The sequence below is a fragment of the Rhinatrema bivittatum genome, chromosome 1, assembly GCF_901001135.1.
Source record: "Rhinatrema bivittatum chromosome 1, aRhiBiv1.1, whole genome shotgun sequence".
Lineage (NCBI taxonomy): Eukaryota > Metazoa > Chordata > Amphibia > Gymnophiona > Rhinatrematidae > Rhinatrema > Rhinatrema bivittatum.
Genome location: NC_042615.1, coordinates 592,186,007 through 592,208,627, shown reverse-complemented (window position 1 = coordinate 592,208,627; position 22,621 = coordinate 592,186,007). Strand labels below are relative to the sequence as shown.

Here is a 22,621-nt window from a genome sequence, read left to right as displayed (position 1 = left end):
TAAGTGGGCTTCTGAAAATTGCTACAATACCTGCCATTGAATTGTCCGTAGGATTTAATTGTGCAAGTGAATTTACTTGAGTAAATGGCTTTTGAAAATTGCTACGATAGCATGTTACATTTACGTGCGAGGCTCCTTTGAAAATCACCCCTAAAGGTAACACAGTACCCACTGCCTTCCAAATAAAAAGTCTTGGTGTCATTCTCGACTCGAACCTTTCATCCCGCGAGCATATTAAGTCAGTTGTGCGAGCTGGATTTTTCAGGATATGGCTCTTGCAGCGACAGAAGCCTTTATTAGGTATGTCAGAATTTCGGCCCGTGCTCCAGTCATTCATTTTTTTCCATCTTAGATTGCTGTAATTCATTGTTCACAGGAACGCCTGCAAATGCCCCTCACATCTTTTACAGCCTTTACAAACTGCTGCGGCGGGGACACTCTCAGGTCAGACTGAAGATCGCACATTACACTAACATTACATCAGTTACTTTGGCTCCCTGTCAAGTGGCGAATAAAGTACAAAGTAGCAACAATGGTACATAAAATGACTGGAGACAAACTCCCTGTTGCGCCTTTACAATCCTACAAGAATCTCAGGATTACACCAGAGGGGTCCTGCTTGACGTGCCCTCACTAAGGCACGCACGGCGTGCTGAAACGCGTAAAAGAGGACCTTTTCTCCAGCAGGTCCGGTTCTTTGAAACTCTTCGCCTAAGGATATTTGCCTTGCAACTTGCACCAAGATGTTTTAGAGTCTGCTTAAAACCTTTCTGCTCTGGCATGCTTTTGTTGATATGTTTCAACAGCCTGTGGCAACATCTTTCTTTTCTTTTTTCCGGATGATAAGCTTTTAGGAGGTAACATATGCTTTGATTTTCTGCCCTGTGATTCTTTGGCTACATTCATGGATATTTTTTGTTTCTTATGTAATGAGATTGCAAGGAAGTTATCAAAGGGTGGTGCAGCATAATGCCACCATTGACCCACAAATGTCGATAATTACCCACAAATGTCGATAATTACCGCCCAAAATAAAAGAGTAATTTCACAAGTCGATAATTACCCACAAATGTCGATAATGACCAAAATAAAGAGTAATTTCACAGGTAGCTGTACAGAAAATAATGCTGCCGGTGCTATCCTTTAAAAGTGATATTTCTTCTTACCAGCACAATTTTTCCCATCAGGAGTTAGTTCGAACCCAGCATTGCAAATGCATTGAAAACTCCCGTCAGTGTTCACACAGCGACCATTCTTGCACAGAACTCCGTTCTGAATACACTCATCGATATCTAAAAGGTAAAGGAAACCACATCTAATAAAACACGTTCTGCAAGTTTTCTTGACTTCACCACAAACTCCAACTGCGTAGCAGAAGAGAAGAAAAACTTTGACAGCTGCAAGTGAAAAGCGTTTTCTTATCATATCCCTCCAAACATTTTGTAAAAACCCATCAATGTTCATTACCTCAGCTGAGATTGGTAAAGTTATTTTGATTAGAGCATGCAGCTAGACGCAACGCTGGTTTGTAACCTGCCTTTGTGTAATGTGTACTAGAAATTAACTTGGGTGTTCTACTCAGACACCTTTTTTTCTTCTTTATATTATATTTTACTTTCTTTTCAAAACCTTGTCCCATGGCTTTTTCTGTTTCCCCTCCTTGACTGGGGTCACACCCCTAGATTCATCTTTCTGTTATATTTATAGCAGAATGATGACTCACGAAAAAAAAGGGGCGGGGAGATAGTGGGCACACTTTCGCCCCCATAGCGTCACGGGAAAAGGTGGTGTTATTTCCCGCGGTGCTGCAGGCCACAACGTGGAAAACATTATCGCCAGCAGCGCTGCCGGGCCTTAACCCCGCCCATATCCCACCCACACTCCTCCTCTTCCCCTAATTAGCATGGCATCACCGCAATAAAGGCCCATCGCAGAATAAAGAAAGAGCCTGTAAATTTGGCTTATGCTATTGATTCTATAATTTCTTTGTTACATTTTCTTTTGTATTATTGGAACTTGCGTAATGCCTTCTTTTCTTTCAAATATGTCTCATAATCGATTGGTTTAAAAGGCAATAAATAAAAAGTAAAATAATAAAAAAGTCACAGAGGAAATACAAATAACGAAGACATTTTTTTTTTGCCAAAGTGACTTTTATATTAAAAGGACACGACATAAAATCATACATAAGTTCTCAGAATGTCTACCCTGCCTACATATAATGTTTCTGAAAAAGCAGAACAAGCCCCTGAGGGCTGAAAGTGCAAGTCCATTAAATTGGCCCTGGCTCTGGAAGCTCTTCCTATTTTCCTCTTTCCAGTTTGTTTCTGGAGGGAGACAGTCAGCCGGGGTGGAGGGAGGGGGTCACTTGCATCAGTTCAAGGGGGCTGAACACCAGCTGGCTCTCCCTTTCAGTTTCCATGAGGTTGGCAGCATCCCTTAGCAGTTTGTCAGCCAGAGGATGAGGTGGACCATGAAGGGGGCGTTCCCTATGCTGCAGCACTGTAGGTGGGTCAGACATTTAAGCTAACTCTAAAATTAGCATTTTTCCATGTGAAGGTTTAATTTCAACAGCTTCAAGTATGTGACTGTGGTTTTTTTTTTTGGGGGGGGAAGGGGGGACCTGATGCAATGTTCAGTGTTGTCTCAAATGGCAATCATGAACACTGATAAGGCACTGAAGGCAGGGGTACTGCCAGTGGCTTTGGACCCCAGACACAAACACTGATTGTAGTCCCTGCATAACCGAGATGAGTGGAATAGCAGCAACCTTACGTTCTGGGTGCTTGAGGAGGTTTGTAAGTCCTTGCAATATTGATTTGAAAGTTTATTCAGAGGCTTCTAAGCCCTACAAGGTGGAAAGAAAAAAACTTGACTAACAAGCAGGTCGATACAGTAAGGCCGCGGTAGAAACAGTGCGGCAGTGTCAGGCGCACCCTTCCTCCCCGCACGCACAGTTCTCTTCACTAACTCCCCGATACTCTCTTCTAATTGCATGCAAATGCATGCCGCGGCTTTAAAGCGTTAGGGAAAGGTTATGCCCGCGTAACCCATTTTACTGTATAGGCACTTAATACAGCGCCTATACAGTAACCTGGGTGCGCTGGTACCTGTCATTTCAAATGACATTTGGAATGACAGGCACCAGGAAGTGTAAAAAACACGAAAAGTCTTTGTTGCTTCGTCGCTGTGTCTCTCCTCCTCCCGGAGCAGGGCGCGAAAGCAGCCTTGCTCCGGGAGGAGGTGAGGCACAGCGGCGAAGACAGACGGGAGAGGAGAAAAAGCAGAGCCGAGCAGAGCCGAACAAAGCGAAAGCGTGCGAGCAAAGCGAAAGCGTGCAGCAAGCCGGCGAAATAGACCTGCGAGCAGAGGCAATAGCAGTGGTTCGGTAAGCCTGGCACCTTCCTTGATGTAGTACATCCCGGATGCCCCCCCCTCCCCAGCGCGCCCGCCACTACCCCTTTCATCAGCTGCATCCACTGCGACCCGGCAGTCCCGTGAGGCCTACAAAAAAAAAAAATCCCCGGCTCCCGCGCCCCCGCACTGGCCCGCCGACTCTACCCCCTCCTCCCGATCGGGCGGATAGGCGGCGGCGAAAACCAAAGCAATTTTTTTTTTTTTCAAAAAGCGACATCACACAATGCATAAAATAATTTCTCCAGCCTTAAAGCGACTTACTTTTGGGATCTGTCAAGATCGCAAAAGTAACTTACTTTTCTGAAGCCATCACGATCGTAGCTCAAGACGAAGATGGCCGCCTGCACGGGGGAAAGCGTGCAATTGGCCGCTGAAGACGTGACGTCACATCTCGTGACGCCAAACGTCGTGACGTCACGTCTTCAGCTGCCAATTGCACGCTTTCCCCGTGCAGGCGGCCATCTTCGTCTTCGTCCGGAGGAGCTAAGATCGTGTTCCTGATGGCTTCAGAAAAGTAAGTTACTTTTGCGACTTACTTTTGGGATCTGTCAAGATCCCAAAAGTAAGTCGCTTTTGGAAAAAACCAAAATTGTCGCTTTAAGGCTGGAGAAATTATTTTATGCATTGTGTGATGTCGCTTTTTGAAAAAAAAAAAAATTGATTTTGGTTTTTTTTTGCTTTTTGCCGCCGCCTACCCGCCCGATCGGGAGGAGGGGGGGTAGAGTCGGCGGGCCAGTGCGGGGGCGCGGGAGCCTGGGATTTTTTTTTTTTTGTAGGCCTCACGGGACTGCCGGGTCGCAGTGGTAGCATGGCGCTGTGAGGGGGCGAAAGGGTATATACCCATGAACGGATTTGAGTGGGAGCGCTCTGTGAAGCGGGACATGCCCGTGAGGGGCATAATGGGTGGATGCAGCTGATGAAAGGGGTAGTGGGGGGCGCGCTGGGGAGGGGGGGGGGCATCCGGGACGTACTACATCAAGGAGGGTGCCAGGCTTATTGTTTTATTGTGTTTGAGTATCTTAAGCGGTGTCGATGGATTTGTTTCACAGTCCTAACTCCTACTAGGGGGAGGCGGTAAACTAGCACGTTAAGGCCGCGGCAAAACAGCGGGTTCCTAAGGAGATAATATCAGCGCCCGTTACAGTATCGGAGGGGAATAGCTAATTCCTTCATTATACAGCTTTTTCGTTCATTTACATGCTGGGTGCGGAAAGGGTAATGTGTCTATTTTACAAAGCGCTAAGGACGCGTGAAACTAGAGACTGTATCGCTGGATGGCCTTACTCGTCTGTATTGTGCGCTCCCAGCATGTTACAGACGGGCAATCTTCGACCGGACGATACTGTATCGAGCTGAAGGTGAGGTAGACCAGAGGGGAGAACGGAATCTGGAAGGCAGGGTTTCCCGCAAAACATTTTTTTTTTTTTTTTGCTTTGAAGCGTTCTTATTAAGAGGGCAGTGCATGGCTCAAGTCTCCTACAGAAATCAGTGCAAATGACCAGTCACCAAATTTTTGTGTGCCACTGGAGACCGGACATTTCACGCTGATGAATCGGTTCCAGCAGGCTGTGGGAGACCACTGCGAGGGAAGAGGCCTCTCTCTCATCCTGCCCCTGCTGCTTCCCACCGCTCACTGGTTTTCAGCAGCTGTGGGTGAAGGCAGCAGCAGCAGCAGCAGAGCTCAAGGGAGATATTTTGCTCCTCTCATACCCCTTAATCTGTTCGCCATGTGCTTCCAAGCCTGGTACCAAGCTTCAGCTTGAAAGGGAGGGTGGGGGTAGGATGGGACTAGAGGATCAGGCAGAACAAAGTAGGCAGGGAAAAAGAGAGCAAGAGAGAGAGCAAAGGGCAAGGGGGCAAGAGAACAAAAAAAAAATGAAAAGAATGAAAGCAAAGTGGAGGGCGAGAGCAAAAGAGAACAAATGGAGAGACAGAGAGAACAAAAGGTGGAGAGGAAAGGGAAAGTGCAAAAGGGACGAAGAGGGCAAGGAGAGAAAGAGAGCACGAGAGGCAGAGGAGCAGAGAGCAAAGGGGGGAAAGAAGGAATAAGGGGGGAAAATGGCAAAGGCTTGAAAGGGAGCGAACAGGCATGGGGGATGGAGAAAGAACAAGGCAGTAAGAGAGAAAAAGGGAGGAGAGAGAAAAAACCGTGGGAAGAGGAGATGAGAGAACAACAGAAGAGAGAGAGAGAAAAAGCAAATAAGTGGAAGAAAGAGAGCGAGAGGGTAGGGAGGAGAGGAAAAGCTGGGGCTTAGCACACAGGCAGGAGGAAGAGCAGCGCAAGTCCATCTGAGCTACAGAGGGGAAGAAGGGGGGGGGGAGAGCGGGGGATGGGAAGGGGAAGAAAAATCTGGGTGATAAGTAAAAGAAGAGAGACGTGAAATTGGCAGAAGCCACCTCATGTGCATGTAGGTACCACCGTCTCTTCCTTTTTCCTTTACCTTCTTTTGTTGGCAGCCCCTAGCTGCATGAATGGGGTACATTGATGCTTACAAGGCAATTTGTGCCACTATCATAGTGTACCACAAAATGAACTGAATTCTCCAGACCACCCCCATCGCCCCATCAATCCCAGGGTAAGCACGTCCGACCAGGGTACATTCTTTTGGGCCGGTGCCACTGGATTTGAATTTTTCGAGCCCTGTAAATTAGCTGTGTGTTAGGACTGCAAGTAATAAAAGTTGCGGCCTTTCTTTATTTCTTTTTACAAAATTTTTACTTCTGTGTTTCCGTGTCCTTGGTTCCATGCCAGGGCTCGGTCAGGAGAGGGACTGTGGAGGGCTACATCTGGACTCGGCTGTCGGCAGACCGGAATGGGCCATTGGCTCTAGCTGCCCCAAAGTTACAACAGTGTATGCACAACATAAAGATTAACAAATAAAAACAACAACATATATCAGGTGATACCTTTTTATTGGATTAACCAAATACATTCCTTGACTAGCTTTCCGCAGCTAAAAATTCTCTTTAGCATATATTGCTCAGGTCAGAAAATGGGAAGCAGCAGGCTGCATTGGTGAGACAGGCCAGATGTTAAAGGCAAGAGTCCTTTCACGCAGACACAAGATCAAGCATCAAGGAAGAGAGAGAGCCAGGCCGGCAGCTTGGGGGGAGCACTTTCTGGAACCAGACCACGGCATCAATGACCTTATGATCAGGATAATCAAAGGAAGATTGAAAACAATCTTGGAATGAAAAACTTTTGAAGTTAAAATGATTATTAGAATACTTCGAAACTGACAAAAATGGACTCAGAGACCTAGGTTTCCTCTTACATTATGAGCCATAAAATTATGCTGCCTGTCATCTTCTACCATCCATCAACCACGCCCCATCCCTTCCCCCCCATTCCCTTATCACTGGAATGCCTTTTATGGTTCACTTATGGCAGCCACACTGCTTTTATATTTTCTGGTGATGTCATCTTTCGCTCATTCAGATTCTGACCTGAAGAAGAGAGGTTTTTGCACTCAAAAGCCAGTCGAGAAATGTATTAAGTTAGTCTAATGAAAAGGTATTTATTTGTTAACCTTTATTTCTGTACAAACATGCAATCCAACTTTCTGAGCCCGGATTATATGTTTGCATTGGAATTGTTTCTGACCTTATGTGGTTCTTTGGGTTGCACTAACCTTTATTTTTGTCCATGTTAAAGCAGTCTACAACACCCAACATTTCTAAAGCTTCTTCATTAAGACATGAGCCCACATATAAAGCCCACTAATTGCATATTTAAATAGAAATCAGCAATCTGCTATTGTGCTGCAGTCTGAATATTTCTACGTATCCACTGTTCAAGGACCAAGAATTTAATTATTTTTGGAGTCAACATTCTGGGCTTGTCACAGTAACACAATGCAATCCCACACATTTATTTAGCCTTGCTAGTGGTTTTGTTCAGAATAGACAGCATGGGCTGTGGTAACATGCTGCTAAAACCAATCTCACATGAGTTATGATGACACTTTCCATTCACATGAAAGGGGATACTTTGCTTCTAGGGTTTGTAGTAAATTCCATTACCATAGTAACTCAAAACTCTATCATTATATACTGGAGGTTTGTTTTTTTTTTTAATACACATTTGATCTTTCCAACTAACAATGCAAAATCTGTCCTTAGCGCCTTAAGTAAGGCAGTATTCATTTGGGAAATCATGAGACCGGAGATACCAAGACAGGTAGCTGGGAGACCAATACCATAAAATAAGTCACTGCTAATTCCTAGCCAAGGTTATAGCTGATGTGAAGTTTCAGGAATTAATGAAAAGCCACTGCTAATAATTATCTTTTGAACTCTAATAGGGCTTGACACTAGAGGTCAAGTGCACATCTGTAACATGCAGATGTTCTGCACATAATATCTTACCAATGCAAGCTTGTTTTGTGGGAGTTCTCTGGAAACCTGCATGACATTTGCAATAATAGGATCCAGGTGTGTTGACACAATCTCCATTAGTGCATGGGTTTGATGTGCACTCATCAACATCTGTTTGAAGCAATACGAACAACATTAGAGATACTGCAGCATTTTTTAATATTTTATTTCTTTTGAAGTACAACATTTATTTTATTTATTTAATGTATTTGTATACCATCATTCTATAAAATAATAATCATGACGGTTTCCAAATGGTAAATATACAATTAAATAACTGAAATCATTAGTACAAGAATGATTCACATAAAAATTAAAATACAGTCAATCAAAACATCATTAAAGGATAACATTTGTATTAAAATAATAAATAACCTAAGATTAATAAAATAAAACTAAGTACAATCTAAATAAATAAAGAAAAGAAGACCTCAGGTATATCAAGGTGCTGATTCATCATAGTGCAATTGATCTGTAAAACCTAAACTCCTTTTTCAAATGCTTGCCTAATCAACCAAGTCTTTAAATCTTTTTCGAAAATTAAAAAATCCTTCTGTAGCCTTATGTCGACGGGGAGAGTGTTCCAGAGTACTGGCCAAAATCAAGGCAAAACCTACTCTTGCTGAAACGAAAGGATTTACACTTCATCTCACGGGTTTAGTGTGTGCTTTAATGAGTAGTCCTACATACTACATACATGACATGCTATAACCTTTATGCCAAGATGTGCATTACTCTCTAAAGTCACTTTATGCCTGTGTGTGCCTGTTCTAGAACGTGTCACTTGACTAGTAGAAAATACTTTGTCAGTGCACCGGAAGAAACGTCTTGTAAACTCTAGCAATGTTCCTGAAGCTTATTGCACCACAGAATGATCACCTGACTGATAATGTCAACAGCACAGAGAAAACGGCTTTATGCTAATTTCCTTGTTCATTGCGTGAAAGGGGGCAAAAAAGAATTTTCTACCGAATTTACTCAAGAATATAAACAGCTATTACACACCTAGATACATCAAGCCACGATGTGTTTTCGCAGGAGGAGTTCCACTATTGCCAGGGGAGAGAGGGGGATCACTACGTTAGTGGGGTCCCTCTGCCAAAAACACTTTGTGGCTGTATGGCACGTTCTTGTGTGTCACGGCCAAACACCATGACACAAAAGAAAGCAGCGAGTGGCCCTTTAACACACTGGCTGCCCCAACCTCACAGGACCGCTATCGTCTTAAAGTGGCACTGGTTCTCCCCCAAATAAACAGAGGCCAAATGGGGAGATTTGATTAACCTGGGGCCGCCAGTCAAGACGGCCCCGACTCCCCCAAATATGAAAAATTAGTGGCAATACGTGTGTGGTGGCAGTGGCAGCAGTGTGTCCTCCAAAGACTCCAAACCCCTGCCCCTGGCCCCCCTGACAGCAAGAACCACCTGCCCCGGCTCCCTGAAGTTAACAACCACCCACCCTCACTTCCCCAAAGGCAACAACCAACAACTCCCCACCACCCTGGCCCCCCAAATGCTCAGGACAACCACCCCCCTTGTGCCCCTGACAACAAGAACCCCCCCTGTCCCCTGGCTCCCTCTGAAGGCTACAACCAACATGGCTGGGGCAAGGTCAGGTCAACGCCATTTTGGAAAATGGCACTGATGGACAGGTGCGAAAGTGCACCTGTCCCCAACGTGGGATCCAGGATAAGGTAAGGGGGCTCTGGAGAGGGGCAGGGGTGGTTGGTTGTTGCCTTTGGGGGGCCATGGGGTGAGCGTCTGGAGCCTTTGCAAGGCTAGGGGGAGGGTGGTTGACGACTGCGAAGGGGCCATGTGGTTCAAACTGTCAGGGCCAGGGGTTGGGGGTTGGGTGTCTTGAGCCTTAGGATGGCCGGGGTGGATTGGGTGGTTGTTGACTTTGGGGGGGGGGGGGAAAGCCGGGGCTAGGTGGTTCTTGCTGTTGGGGGGCCCGTGGGGTGGGGAGTGGGTGTCCTGAGCCTTCAAGAGGGCTGGGAGGCAGGGGTGAGGGTCTTGAGCCTTCAGGGGAACCAGGGGTGAAGTTTAGACTTGGGGGGCCCGCCACTGCCACATGCATAATTCCACTAATATTTCATGTTTTGGGGAGGTTTGAAATGGTGGTCAGCACTGACCCACGCGCAACTTCCTCATTTGTCCATATATTTTTTTTTTTACGACCGCTTTAAATGTTCAGCAGGAGCCTCAGAATCAGTATTATTGTCCCGGGACTCCCGCCGCATATCTAACTCTTCCCTAGGTAGTAGGTGTTTTTTTTTTATCGCAGCTGACCACATTCTTGGTTGGACATGATGAAATATTTGCATCAAATTGATTATTAATGACCTTCTTTGCATGCATTTGCATTATTCATGCTTTGTAATAGGGGTGGTTATCTGGGTGGGGAGATACAAAATATCGCATATATTGCGTGATATACGCGATATAATGCACTTTAAAGCCCTAACGCAGCTTGGTGAATGATCCAAATTGTATGTAACCCAACATATTTTGCAAAAATTGACCACACTAAACTGCAGAGTAATCACTAGCAAGGTGGCTAAATTAATTGATTTTCATACTGAATTACACACATTTCGCCAAGTTCTTTCCCGGAGAAGAAAAAAAATCCAAATGGATATTATACTTCCACTCAAAATCTTTGTTTAGTAACTCTCCAGTAGTTTGGCCTCGATTCCTGAGATATTCATAAACGTTTGCAGATTTAATTTACTTTCCAGTCTGTCCAACACTTGTTTTCCAACCCTAGACTTACCATGTTTCAGGATTTAGAGAATTTACAGCAGCAAGATATTCAAAGACTTCAGCTGCATATTTTTAGGATATGAAGATATATCATCTCCTTTATCTGGGTTTTAAATTCATTAGGATTTTATTTATCTGTAAACATTGGATATTCCACCTTTTTTCTAACGCAGATTACAATTAAAGAACCTTGAGCATATACAGAAGATGAAAGGTAGATTGTAAACATATATCTTAGGTGTAAATCATACAATTAGCTAGGAAGAGGGGGCCATTTATTACATTGGGCAGTAATAAAATAAAAGAATAAATAAAAATGGGTATAAACGTAACTCTTAATTTTCTTCTTGTATTCACTTTCATTTTATGTATCTGTGAGAGTTTATTTGTGTATAATGAGAAAACTTGAATAAATACAATTTAAAAAAAATGCAATATATATTCCCTCTACCTACTCCTTCTCCTGAACGGTTATTTTTCCAGGTTCAAACAAACGTGTTGCACTTCCTGAGAAAGCATGAAGAGTGCAAAACACTTTTGGCCTGTTTGTCCTCCACATACTCGGCCATGTTTTCTTCAGGGCTTTAAAGTAAATACCTTGGACTCATTCCACAGTACCTTGGACTCATTCCACAGTATGATCCTAGAGATCTTTTAATTTCACCTGCTCCGCCTGAGCATGGCGCTCTCAATTTTCCTCCAGTTTGAATTGCTCCTTTGGATCCACAGAGGGGCCTGTGCACAGGCCATCAGCTTTTAAACTTGGGGCTCTCTATTCAATGGCGTTTCGCTGGATAACTTATTCCGCTACATGCCGACTTCTGAATACTTCCGCCACTTATCCAGCAAACGTTTAGCCGGATAATGCAGGGGGGTTCCGGGGCAGAGTTAAGTTAGGCAGATAAGCTATCCAGCTAGCTCCCATGTACAGAGTTAGTCGGATAACTTTTCTGGCTAACTTGGGTTGTCCTAGAGTAGCCCTAAAGAAATCCAGTTATCCAGCCACACCGTTGAATATCCCAACAAATTTAGCCCAATAAGTTTATCTGACAGCAAGCAGGCCAGCAGTTGAGTATTGCCCCCTCGATGTCTATGTGCTTGTTGTGGGTGAGGCAGAATTTGTTCTACGCTGCCATCACGTTCATAAATATAATTGCTTCAAAGTAAGCTGCTACATTGTAGGCTCACAAATTTCACTCATGCATCCGTACGTGCTCTTCTGGATGATGTGGGCAGAGACTTTCTAACAAAAATATTCAAGACACAAATAAAACAAGAGTCCTCTCCAGCTGCTCTTGCCCCTCATTAAAAGGCCCCATATATTAAAAAGAGTCTCACTTTTAAATGTGCACTTAGAGTTAACCACTTGTTTTTGACTTGCAAAGGAAAAAAAAAAAATTGCTGCTCAGGCACTCACATAGGAACAAGACATGGAAGATGTGCCCAGAAACCTTTTCAATTAGAAGGAGAAAGACTGCACCACAACTGTATCACGAAGCTTGAATCAAATGCAGGGCTGGCCCTATCATCAGGACGACCTAGGCAGCAAATATTTGGGGACGGCAGTAAGGAGACAGCCCAGCAGGGTTCCCACTTCCCAGCAGCAGGAAGAAGACCCATGCAGTGAAACAGTAACATGTCCTGCCAGCAGAGGGTCCCAATCCTCCCCTCCCTGCCAGCGGGAGGAAGGTAAGTGATGGGGGGGGGGAAAGAGGATGAGAGGAGATGGAAGGGTAGGGTAAAAGCGGAGGGAGGGAGAAAAGGGGGAAGGGGAGGAGCGGGAGAGGAGGGAAAGAAAGGGGGAGGGGGATTGTAAGGTTAAACCTGGACTGAATCAGCCTGTCAATATAAAATTGAGCCAGCTGGCAAGGGTATGCATCACATTCACAAATCTGGCTGTTTGCTCTCTCTTCCTCACACAGGCACAAACGCACGCTGGCTTTACAAAATCCTCACAGTGCTATGAGACTTTATAAAGCAAGCATGTGTGTGTGTGTGTGTGTGTGCTTCAGAAAAAAACCTCATGCTTCCCAGACCCCAAGCTTGATTTCCTGGCCCCAACCAGCAGCAGTGATAGCATGGGCCATGAGGATCATGAGGGACGACTATTTCCACAGGCCACAATGCACTGGCTGCTACAGTCCCAGAGGTGCGAGGGACAGAGACAGGTGGGCCAAAGGCAGGGGCTGGAAGGGAGGGGCTGGCTGGCTAGAAGGCGACTGAAGGATAGATGGACAGGGAGATACATAGAGAAGAGGAAATTGGAAGGGTGGGAAATGGTAGTAGTGGGAGAGATAAGGGGAAATGGAGATGTGTAGGACAAATAAAGGGAGAAGAGGACTGAGAGAGGAAGGGTGAGAGAGAAGATGAAAGCCATGTAGTGGAGACTGAGAGGAGCAGAGACAGGCACAGCAGAGGGAGAGGGGGACAGCAGGAGAAGTTATAAAAACAGAATCTCTGTTCCACTTTTCCTAGGTTCACTGCCTTCTCTTGGCCCTCTTCCAAGCCAAGTGTGTAATCAGAAGATAGAAGGGTTTAAGCAGTAGACCAGGCTCTAACTTGTGAGACTCCCACTGCCCAAGGCATGAGGACTGGTATAAAAGATACAGTGATCTATCATGGGGCAGATCTAAGGATATGAGGAAGCCTGCAATCAGACTGTTTAAACAGTTTTGAAACTGAACATTTAAAGCCCATGGTTTAATTTTCTGCAGCTTCTGAAAAGAAAGTAATTCCATAGGAAAACTATTTTTGTCTATTTTTGGTTTTTATTTCAAAGATTTATTTTTCTTTAAACATGAAAGCGGTGTAGCTAAACTAAAACCAACTGTAAACCCAATGGCAAACTAAAAAAATGCAGCATGTTACACCAGTTACAATCAAACTCACCTATACACCATCGTTTATTTAGCTTAAGCTGCAGAGCTTTCTGATAGGAATGCTGTAAAAACACAGGGGCATGTAAAAATGGGCATACACACACGTCAGTAGCATCTACTCACATATTCCGTATTTTATAAAAGTAAAATGTGTGTATGTTCACTTTCGCATATATATATATATATATATATATATATATATATATATATATATATATATATATATATATATAGCCTGGGAACACCCCAAAACACTCCTTTTTTAAGTGCATATATATATATATATATATATGCACTTAAAAAACACTGTTTTGGGGTGTTCCCAGGCTACAAAAAAACTTATGCACATACATTTTCCAAATTAGTCGAGCATTTTTACCCTTAATTATCTGGCGTAAGTGATGCTAAACTTGTTTAGTACTGACAGGGTGAGAGTTCTGGGTGAAATGGGGGAAGTTCAGGCTGAAGAATCAGGATGGTCTCGATGACCTGGAGAAGGGCTGGGCAAACTGTTGGAAAAAATTAGCAAAATGGTTAACTTCATTTACACGTGCATGTTCAATGCACTGATATGCTTGGTTTCAGTGCGCTGCATGTATCCGCGCATATGTGCATATATTGCTGGTTAGAGATATGCGTGCTTTGTAAAACGCGCAGGTTATAAAATACTCACGTAGATCTGCTTGAGGCCACATATGCGTGTCTATGCCACCGTGCACATTTGTTTGAAAGTTATCCTCATAGTGTTCACATCCCATATTGTGATGTTGCTCCTGGGCAACAAGGTATGGACCTAAGCAAGGGGAACCCCTTTGTTTTAGCACCCAGGCAGTAGGACATTTTGTGAGCCTGCTCTAGGGCAGGAGTGGGCAATTCCAGCCACCAACCTGTCAGGTTTCCAGGTCCTGAAAGCTTCTTGGAAAAGAGATGCCTTCAGTTAAAGTTAGTGAAGCATGGTCCTTTCTACAGCTGCTCAGGCAGGGAATCCGTGTACCCAGCCCTGCAATGAGTGGAGCAGGGCTCAGTGAGGACTGGATATGTGACTCCCCCTTGTAAAAGGGTGAAGGGTTCAAGTCTTTTCAGAATTCATTCTTTCCTTCTTTTTCTCTTTATTATGCAAATCTACCCTTTCTCATCTGACGGCTACACTGCAAACATGGCTTCTGGTAGCCAAGAGGATAAGCAGCCTCTTCCAGTCTTGGAGAGGGGAGAGCTTTATAGCAAACCGGTCTGCATTCACCACGCAAGGGATGACCGTGCAACCTCTGTAATGCTTTCGGTCCAGAAAGAAGCAAGAATTTCCATCTTTCCAGAGTTTGATCTCCCACATGAACCTGTGTTATGCTAATCACATAGGGCTGGATTTACTAATACCGCCCTTTGAATCCCTCGGTAACAGGGGTCGGGCGAAATGGGGGGGGGCACTCCTGGAATAGCCGGCAGCGATCGCACCTCCGCAGTGCGATCGCTGCCGGCGTCGCCCAAATAACTACCATAAAAGGTGTAGTTATTCGGCGCGAAACTGACAGCGATGAACAAGCTTACCTTTCGCTGTCGGCGCAGTCTTCGTGGCCGGTGTCGCCCCGACTCCTCCTCTTCCGGGGCTGACGCCGCTCCGACTCCGCCCCAATCTTGGTATCGCACGCGATAAAGGACTTTTCGCATGCGAAATGTCCCTTATCGCGTGCGATCCGCTTGGAAAATGACCCCCACAGTCATGTAATATGAAATTAAATAGCATTGCCGTTTTGACATTTTCCTAATGGTTCAAAATGAACCTACATGAGTATTCACATGTCGCAATATCCTGCCTCATGAATGGATGAATTTTCAGCTGAGCTGTGAACTACAGATTCTGGTCATGCACAGCATTCAATTCTAATAACCATCTGGTACAAAGGCTACACGTAGGCCTTTCCCAAACTTCTCAGACAGACAAGAGAAAGAATACAGAAAGAAAAGTACAGCGGAAAATGTACTTGAAATCATTCATATAAAACTGCAGCTGCACAGAAAGGTTCCCTTGTTTTATTTGTCGTAAACTGTAGCCTGGGCACAAGTTTAACAGACTCCGTTAGCGTCAGCCTGCCAAACTCTGATTTCAGTTTTCTTTTGCCCCATCTCATAGCATGCCAAGAGCGAAAATCTAATAATCTATTGGTTTTCCTTTATAAGCAATGCTCATAGGATGCCTTATAAGATCTGTCAGCATGAAAGCTTGCTGGAAGGAACCCCCTGGCTGGGAATTTACAAGCTCTTCTGGCAGAAATCCTTCTTTGTTAACCTTTATGAAGAGAAGCAATGTTGATTATCCATTTTACTGCGATTATTCAAGATGAAGAGGAATCTAAAGTAACACGGTAACAGCAAATAAATAGAAACAAAGAATAACAAAAAAAAAAAAAAAGTAAGGTGTAGGCCTTTGTATTGGACTAACACTGCATTTCTTGATTAGCTTTCAGGGGCTGTTACTCCCTTTCATCGATCAGAATAGGAGTAAAAAATGTCAATTACCAGAAAATATAAGCTAATCATAAAAGGGGATTCGAATGATAGTGTGAAAGGGAAGGGAGACTGGGTGTGGGAGGTGTTGATAGGTGACAGGCAGTATAATTTTATGGCCCATAATGAATTAAGAAACCTAAGCCTTTGTTGAATCCTTTTTATTAGTTCCAGAGTGTCTGATCATTTTAACTTCAAAAGTCTTACATTCCACGAGTGATGTAAAATGTCATTTAATTATGCTGATCATAAGGGCTTTGATGCATGGGTCTGGTTATAAAACTGCTCTCCCCACAGAGGTGTCATTTTGGTCATCTCTGTAGCATTTGATTTTGTATATGTGTGAAATGATTTTTGCATTTAACATCTGGCCTCTCTCACCAATGTAGCATGCTTTGTCATATTTTCTACACTGAATAATATATACTACATTAGAGGAGGAGCAAGAGTAAGACTCCCTTATGTTGAATATTTTTCCCAGGCGGCTGCAGGCCCACGCTACTGGGTGTGCAAACCGTGCAATTACATAGGGTGGCACACCTGGGAGGGTAGCAGGTGGAAAGGACCCACCAAAGGAAGCAGCGAGAGGTCCATGCTGCCACCAGTCGACCACCATCCCATCAGCGAAGGAAGAAGGAAGAGGCCCACACGCCATCTGAAGAAGAGGGAGCCTGTTCTGCGGTTGCTTCTTGTATGCTGGCCGGCCCCACCATACTCAACACTCACGGTGCAAGCATTTCTTCTAGGCTTATCTCGTGCATCACGAGATGAGCATACAGGAAGTGCTAACACAGTGAGTGTTAAATTCTGCGGGACCAGCCAGCACAAGGAGGATTCCTATAGTATGCAGCGCCTGCTGTTCTCTGGTTGCAGTAGTAGTAGTAGTAGTAGTAGAAGAAGAGGAGGAAGAGAGATCCGTGGACCCTGCCTGCCTTGAATGAATGTCAGTTGTGACTGAGAACCTACCTGAGGGGTAGGGGTGTGTGTGTGTGTGTATGCATGTGTGTATGCATGTGTGTAAATGGGAGCCTGCCTTGGGGGGGGGGGTGAAAAGTTTGTGCCACCCTCTCTAATCCACAACAAGCTCAGACTGACTGGAAATAAAAAATGTTCAGGTATGGGAAGTAGGTGATTTTTCCTTTCTTGTTTTAATTATTGGATGTTTGATGTGTCTGCTATTTTGAAATATTTTATTGCTGTTTGAAAATGTTTAAAACATTTTATGAGGTCTTAATTATTGGATGTTATTCTATTTGTCATCTGTTTAGCAATATTCATTTTACTAGTATGGTTTATTATGATTCATTTCTATTTCTTGATTTGATTGTTTGATGATTTATGAGGACTGATGATGTTTCGGTTTCCATTGCTTCATTGCATATGGAGCCTAGGTTGTTGCAGTTTCCAGTTTAGTTTCTGTCTCCACATTTCTATTTCTGTTTTATGGTCTCTTTATTCTGTATTTGGTGAGGGTCTGTCTCTGTTCTGTCTATGTACATGAGTTGAGGTGTTCTGCTAGCATGTAGTTTCTATAAGAATTTAAAGCAAACTGATTTGTTCTGTTTTCCTAATAGAAGTGTTTTTAGGGCCTGGTGTAATATTTGCCTTTCCACAGATAGGGTTGTTCCTGTTTGAGTGCGTGCAGTTAGTACTGTTGTGGTAGGAGTATTGTATTATATTACTGTCATTCAGTTTACTCATGGCTGTCCAAGGGCCAAACCCAAACCTATCATGCGTTACCATAGGCCTAATATCATATGGGTTCCAAATGTCTTTTTTTTGTAAGGTTTTCTGGGTGGCACTACAGCAGTGCATGTTCTTCTGTACAGGGCCTAGCTGGCACCAATTTTATGTACTGGTAGGTGCAGAAGGAGTACCTGGGGATCATTTCTGCACAATTTAGAAATTTTGGACCTGTGGATAGGGTAAAATAGATTCGAGGGGGATGGGGGGGGAGGGGTGTTTGTCAATTTTGACAATTTGGATTGCCAGAGGGAGCAGGGCGGTGGTGAAAGGATACCTGGGACACAGCGTGAGACTGACAGTTTCTATTGTGCGTTGGTTACTGTGGAAAACAAGAACAACTTTGTGTTCAAAGAAACAGAATGGGGGGGGGGGGGGGGCAACACGGTAATTTTTCACACAGGGCAGCAAAAATGCTAGCACCTGCCCTGACAATAGTGATCATAACATGATAAAATTTGAATTAATGACTTGAAGGGGGACAATAATTAAATCTCAACTCTAGCACTAAACTTTCAAAAGGGAGACTTTGATAAAATGAGGAAGATAGTTAGAAAAAAACTGAAAAGTGCAGCTACAAAGATTAAGAATGTACAACAGGCATGGACATTATTTCAAAATGCCATCTTAGAAGTGCAATCCAGATGTATTCCATGTATTAAGAAAGGCGGAAGGAAGGCTTGGTTAACAGGTGATGTGAAATAAGTTATTTTAGTAAAAAAAAAACTTCCTTCAAAAATTGAAAGAAGGATCCATCTGAAGAAAATAGGAAAAAGCATATGCATTGGCATATTAAATGAAAAGCACTGAGAAGACAGGATAAGAAAGAATTTGAAAAATAGTTGATCGTACAGGAAAAAACTCATAATAAAAACCTTTAAAAATATATGCGAAGAAGAAAGCCTGTGAGGGAGTCAGTTGGACTGTTAGATGATCGAGGGATTAAAGGGACACTTAGGGAAGATTAGGTTATCACAGAAAGACTAAATTAATTCTTTAATTCAGTGTTTACTAATGAAGATGTTGGGGAGATACCAGTTCCAGAGATGGTTTTCAAGGGTTCTGATTCAGATGAACTGAACAAATCACAGTGAAACCTGGAAGATGTACTAGAAAAGATTGACAAACTGAAGAGTAGTAAATCACCTAGACTAGATCAGCGATTCTCAACCAGTGTGTTGCCACGCAGCGGCAGGTGTGTCGTGTACTACCAGTCTCCCCTGCTCTTCCCTCCTCTTCCTTCACCAAGCGAGAGGGACAATCTTCCACTGCTGCCATTGCCGCATGAGCTATCAGCACGTTCAAGCCTGGATGGGAACAGCAGCAATGTTAGTGGAGGCTGGCAACTGCGGCTGGGCCTTTTCTTTTTCCTGCACCTGCCCCCCTGGCCCGGAACAGGAAGTGATGTGCAGTGGGGTGCGCAGGAAGAAGAAAGAGCCATGCTGCACGAAAAAGTAGCATCGGCAGCAGCAGCCCTGAGCAGTAGCGTGGGCCCGAAGCAAAATCAGAAGCAGCCAGAAATCGGTACAGGAGACAGCAGAATTAGCCTCCTATGGCTGATGGGATTCTTCTTTCTTGGCCTGAGGGGGCTAGAGGAGGCTGCTGCAGCTACCATTTGTGCTTGGGGAGGGGGGGGGGCAGGAAGTGAGAGAGAGAGAGAGAGACAGCCAGCCAGCCTGTCTGTAAGTGAGAGAATGTGTGTGTGATTGGGAATGTGTATGTGTAACTGTGATTGAGAGCCTGTGTGTAAGTGAGAGCATTTGATTGAGATCATCTATGTAAGTGTGTGAGAGAGAGCATGTGTGTGATTGGGAGAAACTGGTCAGAGAGGTGATGTGTGTATATAGGAGAGACAATGGAAGTGACTGGTCAGGGAGATGACTGGTGTGTGTGTGTGTGAGAGAAAGTGATTATGGGAATGAGAAACCTGTGCATGTGGAGAGAGCTAGCATAGTAGTGAGAAACCTCAGTGTGTGGATATGTGTGAGACACAGCATGGGAGTGAGAAGCCTGTATATGTAACATAGAACATGGGAGTGGGAAGCCTGTGTGTGTGTGTGTGTGTGCATGAGAGAGACTGTTCGGGAAGGTGACTGGTGTGTGTGTAAGAGAAAGACTGGTCAGGAGATGATTGGTGTGTGAGAGACAGAAACTGGTATGTGGGTGTGACTGGTATGTGTGTGTGAGAGAAAAAGTGATTATGGGAATGAGAAGCCTGTGCATGTGGCGAGAGCTAGCATAGGAGTGAGAAACCTGGGTGTGTGTGAGACACAGCATGGGAGTGAGAAGCCTGCGTATGTAAGATAAAACATGGGAGTGGGAAGCTTGTGTGTGTGTGTGCATGAGAAAGAAAGACTGTTCGGGAAGGTGACTGGTGTGTATGTAAGAGAAAGACTGGGAGGGAGATGATTAGTGTGTGAAAGACAGAAACTGGTCATGGGGGTGTACCGGGTATGTGGGTGTATGAGAGACAGACTGGTCGTGGGCACTAAGGAAGAGGACCATGAGTACAGAGCTTCAGCCACTACTGCTTCTGGTGTGTACTACTGGCCTGCATGGAAGAGGAGTAGGAGAGCTGCTGGAGGAGGATTAGTAAAGGCTTTTTAAGTTATTTTTCTTGATTCACTGCCACTTTAATTACTGAATATTATGTGATGTGTCTGCTGTTTAATTACTGAATATTATGTGATGTGTCTGCTGCTTTGAAATATTTTATTGGTGTTTGGAGAATTTTAAATAATTTTTATGAGTTTTTAATTGTTGAATATTATTCTGTTCATAGATGTTGTGAACATTTATTCTGCTTATTAGTATAGTTATTGTGATGGAGTGCAGTGCTGCCGGGGGCAGGAATGGATAAGATACCATAAGGCAGCTAGTAATACTAGAGCCAGCCAGCAGGGGGAGCAGGTGAAGGCGGAAACTACAAATCCCAGGTTCCTAGAACCACCACCTGACCTGTAGGGAGAGCCTGGAGGAGAGCAGGTGGCAGACTCTGACACTAATGAGTCACACAAGTGAGCCTAGGGAGCTAGAGGAAGAGGGCGTGCCTAGGTAGCGGCAGTGGCCAGAAAAAGCCAGTGCCAGGAAGCAGAGGAGGAGGAAATGGAGGTAGGTTCCGGGGGAGAGGAATCCTCCAGCTGCCTCATGGGTACAGCCTAGCCAGAAAAGGGAAACTGATAACCTGTACCCTAAGGGAAGTTAGGGCAGGGGTGTTTGCTGGTGAACTGGAGAGCCGGGGGGGCTCAAACAGTACCTTTGATCCAGCACATGTGTTAAGGGGTGTTGGCTGGTGAACTGGAGAGCCAGGGGGGCTCAAACAGTACCTCTGCTCCAGCACGTGTGCTAAGGGATTAGAATGCTGGAGAGCGGGGGCAGGGTCATTTGTGCAGCTCCTGAGGTGACGGAGCAAATGTACTAGACTCAGCTACTTTGCTTTATAAAAATACTTTGAAGAACCTCTCTCTCTCTCTGTGTTATCTTTGGGGGTTGGGGGACTGCTTCAACCCCACTCCATACAAAGAGAACCCAGAAGCCCAGCAAAACCAGGGCCTGCGGAGACCTGAACCTAGGGAGTCCTGTGTGACTGACGGACTCCAGGGATATCCAGGACTCGCGAGGGGCCTGAACCAGGAGGCAGAAGAGCGGCACCCAGGGCAGCACGGGCGGTGAGCCTTCACATTATATAATTATTTCTGTGTTGGGATCTATAGCTGCTTGGCTAGTTCTGTTTTCCTAATAGGAGGTGTATTATGTTTAGGGCCTGATTTAATATTTGTAGTGTTTCCTTTTCATAGGTAGGGTTGTTACTTGTTATTGTTCGGTGTGGTTGTGGACCTCTGGATTGTAGTGAGAGTTGGCTCTACCCACAGGGAGGAGCCCTGTGGGGACTCACTTCGACAGGCTCTAGCCTCAATAGACAGACAACAGTAATAGATTTTATTAAACAGGAGCATAGGTATCCCACTGGGTGGGCATGGACTCAGTCCAGAGTGAAGTGGTGCGAAGCTGGTCCTCCTGGTAGTGGTCTGCAGAGCGGGGTATGCCAGGGCAGCTCCTCTGGAGTGGATATGCTTCTTAGATGTGATCCAGTAGTGGCCCGCAGTGCGGGTTACGCCATGAATCAGGTAGAGATGAGAGAGAAGCACTCATAGCAGAGAAGACGAAAGCACTCACTTGGTAGAGATGAGGCCGGTAATAGAGCACTCGGTAGTGGCCCGAGGTACGGGATATGCCGGAGGTCTTGTTGCCAAGGTGTTAGATGATGGTACTCACGGACAGAAGTAGAAGACTCCTACAGACGAGATGGTCCTCCGAGGAGCGGATAGCCAGAACACAATAGGCCCCCGAGGAGCGGGTACCTTAAGTCCAATTTCAGTAGTCAGGAATGAGTACTGCGAAGCGAGGAGAAGATCTCCATAGGAGTGAAATCAGACAAGACGGAAGTCCTTGCTAACTTGTTGGATGTCAGGATGCTTAGGTTTAAATACCTTTTGGCGGGTGACGTCACAGGTGGGAACGCCCCAGTGGTTCCTGCCTTGAAGGAGATAAAAGGGAGGCTGATGCGTGCGCGCGCACCCTAGGTAACTCCGTCATCAAGATGGCGTCCGGGATCACCCACGCCGTCCCGGGTATGCCGGGGAGAGCGGCGTTTGCAGGCTAAGGCCGAAAGACTCTTTGAAATCACTGGAGCAGGCAAAAGAGAGGTAAGCAACAGAGGTCGCAGCCGTCTGCTACCGAAGGGCGCAACATTACTGTTTGAGTGCATTCCATAATACAGGTGTAACTGTGTGCAGATTAGTTTATAGGCATTACTGCTGATCCTGGGAGTATGTTAGGTCAGTTCTGTGTCACATACACAGAACTGACCTAACATACTCCCTAACATAAGAGGACATGCATTAGTGATAAACCGATGTCTTTTCATAAGTAGGGCTATTG

At 44.9% G+C, this 22,621-nt stretch overlaps 1 protein-coding gene across 1 annotated transcript in view; it reads right to left on the bottom strand.

The window, feature by feature from the left end:
• FBN2 (fibrillin 2) overlaps positions 1 to 22,621 on the bottom strand; it is a 596,571-nt gene that overhangs the window by 299,396 nt on the left and 274,554 nt on the right. The window contains exons 12-13 of the mRNA XM_029619106.1: positions 7,786 to 7,905; positions 1,167 to 1,292 (exon numbers count right to left, since the gene is read on the bottom strand). Of these exons, the coding sequence (XP_029474966.1) occupies positions 1,167 to 1,292; positions 7,786 to 7,905 (246 nt within the window). The remainder of the gene's footprint in view (positions 1 to 1,166; positions 1,293 to 7,785; positions 7,906 to 22,621) is intronic.